Source organism: Sodiomyces alcalophilus, assembly GCF_042370955.1.
Source record: "Sodiomyces alcalophilus JCM 7366 unplaced genomic scaffold ACRALscaffold_4, whole genome shotgun sequence".
Lineage (NCBI taxonomy): Eukaryota > Fungi > Ascomycota > Sordariomycetes > Glomerellales > Plectosphaerellaceae > Sodiomyces > Sodiomyces alcalophilus.
The window spans coordinates 1,652,984-1,666,951 of record NW_027263535.1 but is presented as its reverse complement, the minus strand read 5'-3'; the positions used below and the strand labels follow the sequence as shown (position 1 = coordinate 1,666,951).

Genomic DNA, 13,968 nt, shown 5'->3' with positions numbered 1-13,968 from the left:
ACAAGATCATTTACATGCCGGGCCTGCCACCCAACGCTCGCCGCGAGCGCATCCAGGACTATGCCCGGCAATGCGGCGGCGTCGTATGGGAGGAGCGGAGAACACGTGCTAGCGACGGCACCGATCTGGCCCTCTGCATCGCCAGCGTCGAATCCACTGGATCAAAGTCCTCCACGTCGCGGGGGTCTTCTGCATCTGGAGTTATTCCCGTCTACATCCTCTACTTTCAAGGTCTGCCCGCCTCCCTCCCTTGCCTCTTGAAGGCCGTGCCAGAAAATAAAAACGGACTGGAACCAGCGTGTTACTAACTTGTACTTGCAGGAAATGCGTCTTCCTTGCCACCTCGCTTGCAGGACCTTTCTGCTGTCCTCAGAACCCTGCAAAGAGGAAAACAGCGTGCGCGCTACACAATGGTTTGTCTGAGTTATCGGGGTTATTGGACCTCGCGGGGGCGTCCCTCCGAAAAAGGTATCAACCTTGATGCTCAAGCTGGCCTCGAGTACGTCCAGCGGTTACACAACGAGCAGGAGCAGCCCAAATCCGCCGACGACGACCCCAAACCCAGCCCGGTGCTCGTTCTATGGGGCCAGAGTGTCGGTTCCGGCGTGGCCACCAATATGGCTGCGTGGGACAAGTTTCCTCCGGCCATGAGACTGAACGGCTTAGTCCTCGAAACAGCGTTCACTTCCATCAAGGACATGCTGGGGGCACTGTATCCCTCGCAGTGGACGCCGTATCGCTACCTGTGGCCGTTCCTTCGAAACCACCTCGACTCCCTGGGCAACCTGGATAAGATTGCGCAGCTGGGCCGGGGCAACGGTGGGCCGCCGCGCATTACTTTGGTCGAAGCCGGACGGGACGAGCTGGTGCCGGCAGACCACGGTGCGCAGCTGGAGCGGCGTGGCCGGGAGGTCGGCCTGACGGTGGAACGGAAGATTATTCATGGGACGTTCCACAACGATGTCATGTTCAGGCCAGAAGGCCGTAAGGCTGTTGCTGACGCTATTGAGGCGGCGGTGGCGACGTCACGGGATGGTACGAAGAATGGCCCATGATTTTGGCTGGTGCGATACCAATCGCGAGTCTCATATCCTCCAGAATCCGGAAAGCAGATAAAGAGTCATCAAATGTACTACATAAATTATATTATAAGGTCTTGATAAATAGATACCCATGAGTCACTACCTGTCTAGGCAAGGCTACGAGCAAGAATGTGATCCCTCTGGCATCTGGTATCAACTGCGTAGTGGTTGCTCTGGTGTGACGAGCAGACCAAACCTCGGACGAACAAACAGGGAACGAACCAAAGAGGTGAAGAGGGGGCGACATCTTGGCTTCCGCCTCGCCCTGTTTCTAACCTGATGGTTGTCGTGAGTTGGTTCACTCGCCCACTGCCCAACCGGGATGGAGGACCGACGATGCATGCGCTAGCCTGACCACTTATCCCAAGCCATCGGTCCCCGGCAGTCACATCGACCAAAGTGGGGGAGGGAAGACTGTGTGCATATTCTCTAGAGTCTTGTCAGAAAGTTATGATTTATGCACCTTGATTCAAGTTGTACAGATAATCCTGACGACAGGTAGCCAAGCCAGAGGAATCGGTAAAGGGGACACACGAGATTGATTGACAAATCGATCTTCGTCAGTCTGTCTGCATCTGCCTGTTGAAGCTGAGTGCATCATCGCATGATTGCCTGGTTATCGTTTCTTATTCCGGTCCCTCGTCGACCAAGGGCTCCATACCACGGGTGGATTCCTCATCTCCAAGACCAAAGTACCGTTGCGCTGGCTGTCCTGCAGTACGGTACCTTGCAGTAGGAGAGAACACGGCTTACATATATGGAGACCAACCTGCCCCCTGTTGCCCCTAAGCAGAATTAGGACAACATGCCCATATTTGTATCACGTGACTTCGCTCCTGGGACGCGCCAGTATCCACTCCGAGCAAACGCGTCCACTAACGTCCTCTCACCAAGGCCGCGTCTCCCCCTCAATTGGGTGTCTGAAGCAATCCAGGACATCACGCAAGCATGGATGTGGTGGCTGCAACATGTACCTGTTTGCCAGGAATTCATATATATTCTCTCCCCGTCTTTTTTTTCCCCGAGACTCTCCCTCTTCTTCCCTCTCAACACGCCCTTCATCGACGCTCCAGGTAAGTCATTTGGAAAGCCGTCGATTTCGCCAACGCCATCGCCATACTTCGTCATTATTATCTCTGTAAAGTTTCTGGAAACGGTGTTCTTGATTTCTCTTGTATTGCTGGTTCTCTGTTTCACTGCCAATATTTTCATCGGCCGGAATCTGTACATTACGAATCTTGATACCCATTTGTCTTTGCACCATCGCCATGTTCTCTCGACGATTCGACCCTCCTCCTCCCTCCACCAGCACCAGGAGCTTTTCCAAAAGTCACAAACCTAATAAGTCGAGTTCCTCGTTCAGCAAGTCGAGCGGAGTCTCCAAGCATCGCCATGAGTCCCGGCATAGCCGTCGCCCGACGACTGCCACGTCGGCTACTACTGCAACTACGGACGATGGCTCTCTCCCGAGCAAGTTAGTTTTCCTCTCTTTTCCTTCAAAGTTTCGCCCCTTGCCATGTCGTTCTATATCTAACTTGGCTCTTGTCCAGTAATCTTACCTCGGCTATTGTCACCCTCGTCGTCGGTGCCGAACAACGCCTATTCGCCGCCCACGAGGACGTCCTCTGCGTCTCTCCCTTCTTTCACAACGCTCTCCGTAGCAACTTTATGGAGGACGCACCCCGCCGAATTTCCCTCCCCGACGAGGAGCCCGAGATCTTCTCGTCGGTTCTCGAGTACCTATACAAAGGAGACTACTATCCTCGTCTCATCCACAACAAGCGTCGTAATAGCTGGGAGCTGGAGTCAGCCACCGATGAAGCCAGGGGCTCTGTAGAGTCGACCGTATTCCATCATGGTATTGAGGGTGACATCCTCAAGGACACCGTCATTTACTGCACTGCCGACAAGTATGGTCTCGACGAGTTGAAGCGCGTTGCCTTGCGGAAGCAGGGTCTCCGTACGTTGTCCATTCCCCAGTTCCCGACAATCCAGCCTCATACACCCCCCTTAATGCTAATAATGAACGTACAGAGTCTGGGATCCAGTGCAGTACCATCCTCGCTTCTGCCCGCTACGCTTACGCCAACACTCCCGACTCGGACTCGAAGCTGCGCGCACATTACCTCGCCCTCATCATCCGCAGCCGCAGCACATTCAAGAGAAGCGGCACCATGCAGCTCGAGATGTACAATGGTGGTACTCAGCTATTCTTCGACTTGTTCGTGGCTCTGTGCAATCACGTTGACGACATTTCGGCGTCGTAAGTATTCCGTCCGCGACCTGTCCCATTTGGCCATCGCCTGTGGCTTCAAGTGCTAATCGACGTAGTACTCCCCGTACTCCTCGCAGTGGTCGGCTTCTCTAGGCCTCTCATCTCTCATATGTTACGTGTCCCACATTTCAGCCCGCTCCATGCCTCGTCTCCTACCTAATGTGTTTTTCATCGTTGATGCCCCTTTACTGGCACGCTCGCCTCACCGAAGCACAACTCTTCTACCTTTCTATGCCCGCCGAGGTCCGCGGCACCTATGGCGGCCCTCAAAATATTCCAAGATATTATCAAGCGACGTTTTTTTACAAGGCGGGATTTCTTGAAGTGGCGTTCTGGTTATTGGATGTGTATGGATTTCTTTTGTTTTTCTTTTCTCTTGTTCTCCTTCCGAGAACCCATGTACGATTATGATCGAACGGCCATCCAGACACCTCCTAATGGCCCAGCGATAAGGGCTTGGGGCAGTTCTTTTTTCTCGCGCGGAGTTTCTCCTATCCTTGCCTCCAAAGAGACTGGGCAAAGTTTGGAGGACGAAATGATATTCTATGCAGTTCGGTTTATACGTCTCATCTTAGAAGAAACACATAAAAGCGGAGGAGGATCGTGTATTATTTTCATTCCCAGCACTCTCTGAAAGCTACATTTACATGCACAATTCTTGTACGGGATAAATCCCGTCTCCCCTGATTTGATGATCTTAGCACACCGTGAGAAAATACCGTTCCGAATAATCCACGTCGAGTTTCGCAAATACGTGGTTGACATGGTCGGCATGGTTGACATGGTCATAATCCTCTTCTCTCAGGGACGAAAACGGCTAGGTGCTTCGATCTTGCACAGGTAGTTGCGTGAACAACCGTGAATGATATGCTTTGGACATCCTCAACATCCTCACCAACCATCCACACCCGGGATACTCGGTTTCCCTTAGCTTGCCTCACCATTTCCTGTGAAACAGCCCATACGGACATGGCTGGTTCTTCTGTCTCCCCCTTTTCTCCTACTCCCTTGGCCCTCCCTTGTTCAATCCTGCCTTTGTCCGAGGTCACTTGAATCAGACAGGGCAATGCACAAAGGACATGAGACCCCTGCCCTTGGTGCGTGAGTCACCGCGTTGGGGCCGCGTCTGCCCCATGCAAGCACTTAAGCATCCCTGTCCATGACTTCCTTGGCATATGGACTGGGTGGCATGGATGAGAGCTAAAAAGATAAGGAAGGCTTGTGAATTTGTTGATTCAATAGATCCCTTGCATCTGACAATGGAAATGTCGAATCCGACCAGAGCTTGTTGGACAAGCAGACGAACAATGCGACCTGAGGGATTCGACTCGAGGAAGAAAGAAAATCATTCATGTCACACAGTCGCTTGACCTGACCTTTTCGACTGCCCTGTCGTGGCGCGCTACATCGATTCCGGGAATACCCCTTCGGGCTCTGGACCGTGTTGTCATGTTCTTCTTGCTGCAGCGCCCAATAAGACGCGATTTAGGTATCACATTGAAAAAAACCGCTGCTTCTATCGCCATATTGAAAGTCCTCAGTAACGCCAGTCGTTAAACCATGTGGTCGTACCAAGCGGTTGACTACTCTTCCATCATACCCCTGTCCCGGGGAAGGCTCCGTTTTTAGACAGGACCACTATGCCATGCTCGCGGGAGATGTAGCCCTTCATGAGGTTCTAGATATCAAAGCCGGTTATGTTAGTCAGTGACTCAAATGCCGCGTAAGACGTGGAAATTCCGTCGTTTCGACACCCGTGCGGGATGGACGGGTGCAACATGACACCGTGGTGGGACGACAGGTGTTCTGCAGGCATCCAATGGCTGCCTGCAAGGCAGGAAAGCAGCTGACGAGGCTATAAAAGGACAAACCAAGTCGACAGCGCATCTCGGACAAATCCAATGTACCAGGACAACTCGACTCTTACGCCACTGATGACTCGAATATATCGCAAGACGACAGCATATCCACACCACCTTGGCCTCTCGGAACGGAACATGACCCAATAAGACAATGACGACGGTGGGACGTACCTTGTAAATCATGTTGGCGAGCAGACACTCGACTTCGTCCGAATCCATGGCCTCCCGGTTTCCCAAGCTAATGGCCGCTCCGAATTCTGCGACGCGAATGCGGGTCTTTCGTATCGGCGCATCGCCGGGATTCTTCGGCTCCTCAAATCCCTTGGCCAAAAATACTTTCCGCAGGAGGTTGCGGAGCGCAATGTCGCGGCCGCGTTCAAGCGTGAGGTAGACCCTTTCGCTTGACGAACTCCTCTTCGCCTTGTTGCAGCGCAAGGTCGAAGCCGTGGAGGTCGCCGCGCTTGATGCACTGGGCCAGGGGCAGGAAGATTTTCTGAAGGCGAGGGAACGGTTCCAGTAACGTCTTGCTGGGTAGCGTGTGAGTTGTCAGAAGCCGGCAGGGGATGAGGTACGTCAGAATCCTCCTATGACGCGTCTCTCGTCAGTATGTGGCGGTACATGTTCGTTTTATCATCGTCTTACTCTTTGTTCGACATGGCGTCCTTTTTGCATCCTTTCCATGCTTCGTCCAGATGTTTCTCGGCCTATGATGGAAAGGTTCAGAACCGTGTCGTGCTGGGGGTCTCATTCGTCGATTCTCACCTCGACGTAATTCTCCTCGAGAAAAGACAGCACGCCTTCATAATACTTGAAGGTGACTCGTTGGGCTGCGGGGAACGCCTCGAGCGGCGGCATATTGCCCTTGTTCGTGGACAAGGCCTTCAGGATCGTCCGGGCCAAATTGGCCGAGTTGAGCTTGAAGTACGTCTTGAATAGGAGATTGATGATGGCGTAGATGCCCCATTTTCTGGACTCTGTAATCTCCGCCCTGTAGTGGCATCAGACACAGCCGTTCACTTCGCAAAAAGGGATGCGGGTAGAATGGGTGGTTGGCGCTTCGTACCTGTCAGTCAAACACAAGGTGAAAATGCGTTTCAATTGTTGCTCGCAGTCGCGAAGCTGCTGGTGCTTCTCCATCTCCGGGTCAAAGTCGTCACGAATCTCCAAGCCGTCCCCCCCAGCATCGTTGTGGCTTCGCTCCTCGTCGGATTTAATGGCGAACGCCCTCAGGTACTTGCCCGCCGTGTAAAGACACGGGATCGTCCATGCCTCGAAGTTATGATTGGTGTAGCCCCGGTGGAGGGCCATTGTCATCTCTTTCCAGGCTTCATAGACTTTTGTCCAAGATGATGCCTATTGAAAGTTCATCAGCATACTGGACGACCCCTGGACACGGTCATGTGCCGACATACCCGACCGTTGACGATGCTGTCGCCATCCACAGCCAGCAACTCGCCGATCGCCTTCCAATACGCAGTGAAGATTTCGGTCCAGCCTTTCAGCTCGTCTTTCACTTCCTCACGAGGGTATCCTGACCGGCTTGTCAAGGCCTGGACCAAGCCATGTGTCACATCGTCCTTGACTCCGTAGTGGTTCGTGCTCAGCCAGACAGCTCTTAGTCTATCGGGCTTATCCGCCGGTGGGATGGGAGACAGCGTCTGGGCAAGGTCGTACCCCTTCATGCCCATGTACGCTGCCGCGAATTCGTCGAAAAGAGGCTCCATGCCTAGTATTGAAGCCCGGCCAGAGGGGGCCGACAAATGAGTGACGTCTGGGGGACCAGGATTCGAGAATAAAGTCAGTCGCGAAGCCGTGGAAGGGATTGGGTTGTTGTCAGAGTATAGTTTGATCCGAAGGGTAGATTATGAGAGGTGATGTTTCCGTCCGAATCTTGCAGGTCGAGATGTAGCTCAAAGTATCCTGGAATCTTGGGCAGTTAGAATCTCATAGCTGGGGATTGAGGCAGCTAGAGGTCGTGAGGAAAAGGTCATTGGCCTGAGAGCTCCCCACCACGCTCACAGTATGCATGCACAGTGCGAGCAGTCCCCTTTTGCCAAGACAGCCACACCACGAATCAAGCCACATATGTCACGTGCTTTTGTGGCCACATCCCACATCCACCACATGCGAAGAATTCTGGGTGTGTGGCTCACGTCGCTTGGAATTAGGTCGTAGCCCTCCCAAAAATTCGACCACTTTTTCCTCACCTCATTTCGCGGCTAGCACCCGACCACGCAACCATCACGACAATCGACGGCAAACGACCAGCACCGACAAAGTGAGTGTACACTGCCGGATCTACTTCTGTATCTTGATACTAACGATTTGTTCGCAGATGGGTAAGCACATTTTCATTTTCCCCTGATCACCAATGCCGTTCTTGAACTCGCGACTTTGTACGATGCGTGCGAACCGACATATCGACGACAACGTGCCCACTGCACCTGGGTTCACCACACGACTGGCTATTCTGCTCTCGCCGGACTCTTACTACTTTCGAAATGCACATTGCAACTGAATCGACGCCATGCTTGGCGAAAAAGGAGGGGTTTGGATATTGTTTGGTCCAGTTGTCAACGCCATTCGACATGGGAATTGGGCAGAGGATGGGAAGATGTCCAATTCCAAACTCCCAACGTCCACATCCCATCGTCCTCGGTTTGCAGCAACGGAATCATTTTTCTTAGACGCTCGGCTCACGTCTTGCGGCACCGACTTGTGCATACGGCTTGTCGATTTTGGTGATGGAACAATATCGGGGAGGTACTTGGACTGACGGAATATGCTCGCAGGTCGCCTCCAGGAATTCGAGATCATCGGGCGTCACCTGCCCACGGAGACCAACCCGACTCCTACCCTCTACCGCATGACCATTTTCGCCCCTAATGTCATCGTTGCCAAGTCGCGGTACTGGTACTTCATGCGTGGCCTCCGGAAGGTCAAGAAGGCCACCGGTGAGATCGTCAGCGCCAAGCCGGTAAGTCTATTGAGGGGGGAATACCCAGGGGAGAACCAGGTGCTAAGTCTGTTCGGCAGATTTACGAGAAGCACCCCTTGAAGGTCAAGAACTTCGGCATCTGGCTGCGCTACGACTCTCGCTCCGGCACCCACAACATGTACAAGGAGTTCCGGGAGGTAAGTACACTTGGGAAGAAATTCACTCCTTGAGGAGAGAACCCAGTCTGACATGATGTGTTCCAGCTGAGCCGTGCTGCCGCCGTCGAGTCCCTCTACCAAGATATGGCGGCCCGCCACCGTGCCCGTTTCAGGTCGATCCACGTACGATGCCCTCCCAGGTCGCCCCCAAACCAAAGTGCCACTTTTGGCCTGTACTGACACATGACAACAGATTCTCCGCGTCGTCGAGCTCGAGAAGACCGAGGACGTCAAGCGGCCCTACATCAAGCAGCTCCTCACCAAGGACCTCAGCTTCCCTCTCCCCCACCGTGTCAGCAAGCTCGAGCAGAAGAAGCTCTTCAGCGCCAAGCGTCCCACGACTTTCGCGTAAACGAATTAAAAAGCTGGTTATTTGCGGGGTTTCTTGGGCGAAGGGAAATGGGCTGGTTCTGCGGCGTGTTATTACCAAGGTCTCATGGAACTACTTATCACGTGCATTTTGCTCCCTTAAAAGAGAGGCAGGGGAGCGGCGACGACGAATCAATCAAGAATTAACACACACACACACACACATACCTAGCCCTGTGGTAGTGGATGCTATCGTGGCCATCGCAATCGGGTCACACGTGGCGAACGGATATGCAGGATGTGTAGCGGCGATGGCATTTGATGAGTCGCAAGCAGCGGAGGAAAGAAAAGAGGAGGAGGGCACATTGTTGGGACGATTGATTGATTCGTTCGTCCAAGTTCCGGTTGGGATCATGGCATCTATGACGCAGTATCCATTTGGGCAGCCTCAACAAACTCGTTCCACGTCCGCACGGGGAGGTCAGGTCTCTGGTGTCGATTGCTTCGTGTCCTACTTGTTGCCAGGCGTTTGCTCGGTAAAGCAAAGTCTCCCGTCTACGGCGTGCGCGTGATAGCCATTCCTACTTGAATTCAACACGTCATCTGCCAGTGGTTATATGCAGATGCACCGACCCGGTCCCGTCCTAACCACGCCGGTCTCCGCCATGCCCTGGAGCTGTTCTAGAGCTTGCCGGATTCCATCGACCTTTCTACACAAGAGTTGACCTATCTGCCTGGAAGCACTTCTACCCTTTCTGTGTCCTTATATTCCGTCTCAACATGATTTACTATCTACACTTTCCACTGTTCCGCTTGGTGTATCGTCCTCTAGCATTAGAAGGCATCAGACAGCCTAACCTCCTAACAGACATTGCAGTCGTACATCAGCACACATTGGTGGTGGTCGAGCCAGAGTCAGCGTCAAGGGATCTGGGTTTAATGATGATGCGGCGGATTATCCATGAGATGGACGCCGGAATCGCCCGTATTGGAAATGAGACCTCGTGATTGTCGGTTGTGTGAGACTCCGGGGTATTTACGACCATACTCGACCATCCGTAAACTTTGAAATAATCTACTTAGCTTCGAAAAAAAAAAAAACACGGCTATCTAAGGTATATAGGAGAGGCATATGCTATTATCTATAGAAAGTCGACATAAATGTCGAGTAACTTGCCTACTCAACGCGTCACGACGCGATTTCAAGCCTTCCTATATAAATATAGCCTTACCCCTTAAGTTCAAAAAATCATAATAATTCGACTATGCGTCCTATAATGTCGTACCTAGGTAGAGTGGTCACTTTATACCTCACTTAGGTCACATAATAAGAGTTATTTTAGTCGTTTTATAAGTAGAGTTATTTTAGTCGTTTTATAAGTAGGCATCGCAAAGTTACGAAGTATCTACATTGAATAAACTCGGGGAGGTTTATTTCACGAAATTGTTGTACATTGTATACATGTGAAGTGGGGCGAGGCAGGGCTGCTCCTTCCACCATTTCCCCCCGCCGCCACTTTCCAGGCACAGTACGGACCCCCCGTTCCAACGGCTTCGTTGCTCCCTCCCTCCCATACTCTTCCACAACCCCCAACGTCATCCTCGCCATCTCTTCATCCTGTCGCTCCATATCCCCCTCCCGTCGCGCACAGGGCTTCTCATCGTATGCGGCGCGACGTCGGACTAAGAAACGATCACCGACATATCGACACAAACACGCTCACCCACCAACGGCTTCATTTGCTTCTTCCACGGGAGGCCAACCACATACGGGCCATTTCCGTCCCCGTCTCCATCACTCACCCATCTCATCTCCATCTCTACGACACATACGACACACAGAATACAACAATAATACCGTAGCTATTGTACAGTCGAGCGGCAGGCAATCAATATCCCCGCCATGGTCAGGGTCACCCCACCATCTGCAACCAAACGCAGCTCTCCCGAAACCTGGACCTGAAATAGCTCACAAAAAAGTTACAACCTCGATTGCTCGCTGCTCCGTCTTGGTTGGATCCACCTTTTGCCGCCGCCATTGCAAGCTCCGAAATATGATCTGATAAACGAAGAAGCAACGCGCTTTGGCCCCCCTGACCGTCGTTGTGTGCGTCTTCAAGGTACGCTGCGCCGCCGTTACCCAGTCGTCCGTCGTTGTCATCATTCAAAGACATCCCCTGACCTGGAATCCAATTGCTTTCGCCTCATTTTCATCTGTCCTACCGTCATCCCCGCGCCGTCTCTTCATCTCTCTTTGTTGCATCCTCGTCATCCTCACCGTCCCGTCCCGCCTCGCGTTTCGTTGCATCCACATCCACCCAAGCGCTTCAAAGTCGACTCACTGTCGCTTGCTGCTGCGCCTTTGGCTGGCTGGTGTGGCCGGGAAAGGTCGCCAACAAGCAAGCCTTCTGGTCCCTGGGATCCGCAGCACTGCACTGCACTGCCTGCTGTCTATCTACTACCCTATCTGTCTACCCTACCTGGTCATCCAACCAACCCATCTTTTCTGCCTATCCTGCCTGCTGCCCAGACAAGGCCACATCACATCGCTCCAGCCACAACCATCTTCCACCACCCAACAACAGCAGCAGGAATATGTGAAATCCACTCTCCACTGTAGGCAGTCTTCCCTCCTCCTTTTCCTCGACCCCCTGCCCATCTGCCGACCCAACCTGGCCACCAGCCATACGACCGCTCATCACACTTTGGGCTGGTTGGTTGATGTAGTTGCTCTGTTGGCCCTAGAGGTCGCCCAAGCGTCTTTCTTTTCATTCTGCTTGATTAATCGCCTTTCCCGCTGAAATGAACTTGCTACTTTTATGTTTCCCCTTCGGCCCATGATTTATTTATTCGTTGCTTGTCTCTCTATCCTGCATTTACACGGGCGCTTCGATGCGACACTACATGCTGGTGCCTCGTTAACCACGCCATAGACGAATTTCTCATTCTCGTTCTCGCAACCCGACGATTCGCAGCGTCGCGTCGCATCGCATCGCACGTTTCTCTCGACGCCAAACCCATCTCACCGGCGAACCATTCCTGTTTTCTTGAATGCGAGACGACACCGCATTGAATGGCGACACAGGCAGCCCAAGCCGACTCAAAGGAGTTCGTCGGCGCGACCACCACCCAGAACGGCAGGAAATCGAACCCTGCCTCCAACTCTACCATCTTCAGTTCCACCTCCAACAATGCCGCCGGCAGTACGAGCAACGGCACCAGTACCGGCGCCGGGCCTAGTAACACCACTACGCCTCCACCCAAATCACCTGCTGGGTACTATGGCTACCTTTTCGAAAAGGACAAGACACCGACGAAGACCCTCGACGCCTTGCTGCGTGCCATCGCCAAGTATATCGTATGTGTCTCTGGCGGCCCCTCTCAACCTCGCTGCCTGCCCGCTTCTTCCCTGATGACTTAATGCCCAACCCGATCCAACCCAAACCCAGCCCCACGTAAAAGTCAACGTTCAGAAACTAACCCTATCCTTGCACGTCTCTCAAGATTGCGAATATCGGCGATAAGAAAACGAATTGTTTGGTACCCAGTAAACTCGCCGCCTTTTACCGGGCTGTAGGGGGTAACTATGATAGTATGATCCTTCATGCTTTGCGCATTCTCTCTGTTTCGACCTGGCGGTTGCATGGGTCCATCTGGGGATTCTAAGCTGACTCCATCTCCCCGGCAGCGCTCTTTCATGAAATGCCGCATGCTTCCATCTCCTACATATGGCAAGTCACCGGCTGTCAACATTCGCTCCAGCCGATCCCGGGCAACGATTTCGACCCACCGTCCGTCCCCGCCCTGACCTTACGCGGCTTTGTGCGCTGGGAGTCCATCGAAATCCTCCTAGGTCCAGAAGAACACGTGCCCTTCATACAGTATGCCGTGAAGCACTGGAACCTCAAGCACCCTGATACCGGTGAACCCTTCCATCCCGATCTCCCCAAAGAAGCCTTTCCCCTCGAGCCCGATAGCGACGTGGACAAATGGCATAAGAAATGCGCCGAGAAGCTACGTTATGAAGCTACTAAGCCCACCACGCCCCACGTCCCGCCGCCAGCTACAGAACGAGAGGAACCCAAAGTCAAGGTGGCCTACGTGCACGTGCGGAACCCGTTCCCGGAGTCCGTTCCCAGGACCCGCTCGGGACCCCCCGAGTATCCCGCACACACCGCCGCCCGGCCGGTACCTTTCGCTCACGGGGTCGGCCGCGTGCCTCCCCAGCGCGTCCACATCCCGCCGTCCCCTGAACGCGAGCGAGGGCCATACCGTCGTGGTCATGGCAGCTCGTCCGACGAGCGAAGCCGCCATCATCACCGCCGCCGCAGCTTTCCCGACTACCAATCTCCTCCGCCGGACAACTCGCAACCTGCCTTTCCCCCGCCGCCCACACGGCCCCAGGGCGATCGCCGTCGAACCACCCAACCCCGTTACCGCTCAGGCCCAGACTCCCACTCCGACTCGGAACCCGACGACAGCCCGCGTCCCAGGCCCCGCCGTCGTCCTTCCCTCGAAGTCAGACCTCCACCTACCGTCCGCTCCATGGGGTCTCCTTCGTCATCCCGGCCACCTTCCGCAACACATTCTCACAGGTCAGATGGCAGGCTCGATGAGCAGCGTAAGCGGGGGTTCCCCATACCCGAAGTCATTCGCGACAAGTTCGAGAAGGTCGCATCCGTTCTCCCCAGCACCAGGTCACCTACGCGGAGCTCGTCCGGTCGCCGGAGCGAGCTTCCCCCGCGCCGTAACCGTGACTACGTAAGCCATCCAAGGGTCGGCCGCGCCTGGTCCGACTCGGACTCGGACGAATCGGACACATCCGCCGCCAGCCTCGAGCGACGGATCCGTAAGGGCATGCGAGAGAGGCGCGAGAGGGAAGAGCGGGAGAGAGCCAGGGACAGGGCCGAGCGTGAACGCGAACGCGAACGGGAGCGGGGCCGGGAGCGAGAGCGGGAGCGAGACCGAGACCGAGAACGCGACCGAGAACGCGACCGAGACCGAGAACGAGACCGAGAACGAGAGCGCGAGAGGGATCGGCTGGACGAGGAGCGAGACGTGCGCAAACGGCGCGAGCGCTACCTGGCAAACCCGCCATCTCATCACCGTCGGACGAGTAGCCATGCCGACGTCGATCGGGTGAGGGATAACTCATGGGATCCCGAGGATCGAGATGTGCGAGACGATAGGAAGAGATGGAAGGAAAGGCCCGACAGCCCCATGACGGGTGTCGGAGGCAGACGGTATCCCGTCGAGCCGCTCTGGAGCTAAAGATGCCGCAGGT

At 54.1% G+C, this 13,968-nt stretch overlaps 5 protein-coding genes across 5 annotated transcripts; 4 read left to right on the top strand and 1 right to left on the bottom strand.

The window, feature by feature from the left end:
• The first annotated feature begins 333 nt into the window (after positions 1-333).
• ACRALDRAFT_1064213 (uncharacterized protein) lies at positions 334-1,180 on the top strand. Its single transcript, XM_071016927.1, has one exon. The coding sequence runs from the start codon at positions 411-413 to the stop codon at positions 1,053-1,055; it is 645 nt and encodes a 214-aa protein (XP_070874806.1). The 5' UTR covers positions 334-410; the 3' UTR covers positions 1,056-1,180.
• A 979-nt stretch (positions 1,181-2,159) lies between these two features.
• ACRALDRAFT_1082110 (uncharacterized protein) lies at positions 2,160-3,517 on the top strand (the record flags this gene model as incomplete). Its single annotated transcript, XM_071019257.1, has 4 exons — positions 2,160-2,556; positions 2,633-3,042; positions 3,117-3,345; positions 3,490-3,517. Exons 1-4 carry the CDS (start codon positions 2,351-2,353, stop codon positions 3,515-3,517), a joined length of 873 nt encoding a protein of 290 aa, XP_070874805.1. The 5' UTR covers positions 2,160-2,350.
• Positions 3,518-4,864: 1,347 nt separating this feature from the next.
• Positions 4,865-7,131, bottom strand: ACRALDRAFT_1082111 (uncharacterized protein). Its single transcript, XM_071019258.1, is given in 7 exon segments — positions 4,865-5,035; positions 5,391-5,613; positions 5,630-5,746; positions 5,862-5,923; positions 5,982-6,207; positions 6,283-6,572; positions 6,632-7,131. 7 exon segments carry the CDS (start codon positions 6,941-6,943, stop codon positions 4,952-4,954), a joined length of 1,314 nt encoding a protein of 437 aa, XP_070874804.1. The 5' UTR covers positions 6,944-7,131; the 3' UTR covers positions 4,865-4,951.
• An 870-nt stretch (positions 7,132-8,001) lies between these two features.
• Positions 8,002-8,727, top strand: ACRALDRAFT_2027459 (60S ribosomal protein eL20; the record flags this gene model as incomplete). The annotated part of the gene is made up of 4 exons (XM_071020465.1): positions 8,002-8,196; positions 8,256-8,354; positions 8,421-8,498; positions 8,569-8,727. 4 exons carry the CDS (start codon positions 8,002-8,004, stop codon positions 8,725-8,727), a joined length of 531 nt encoding a protein of 176 aa, XP_070874803.1.
• A 3,030-nt stretch (positions 8,728-11,757) lies between these two features.
• On the top strand, positions 11,758-13,955 carry ACRALDRAFT_1064215 (uncharacterized protein; the record flags this gene model as incomplete). Its single annotated transcript, XM_071016928.1, has 4 exons — positions 11,758-12,042; positions 12,189-12,276; positions 12,373-13,243; positions 13,280-13,955. The coding sequence occupies 4 exons, from the start codon at positions 11,758-11,760 to the stop codon at positions 13,953-13,955; spliced, it is 1,920 nt and encodes a 639-aa protein (XP_070874802.1).
• Positions 13,956-13,968: the final 13 nt, after the last annotated feature.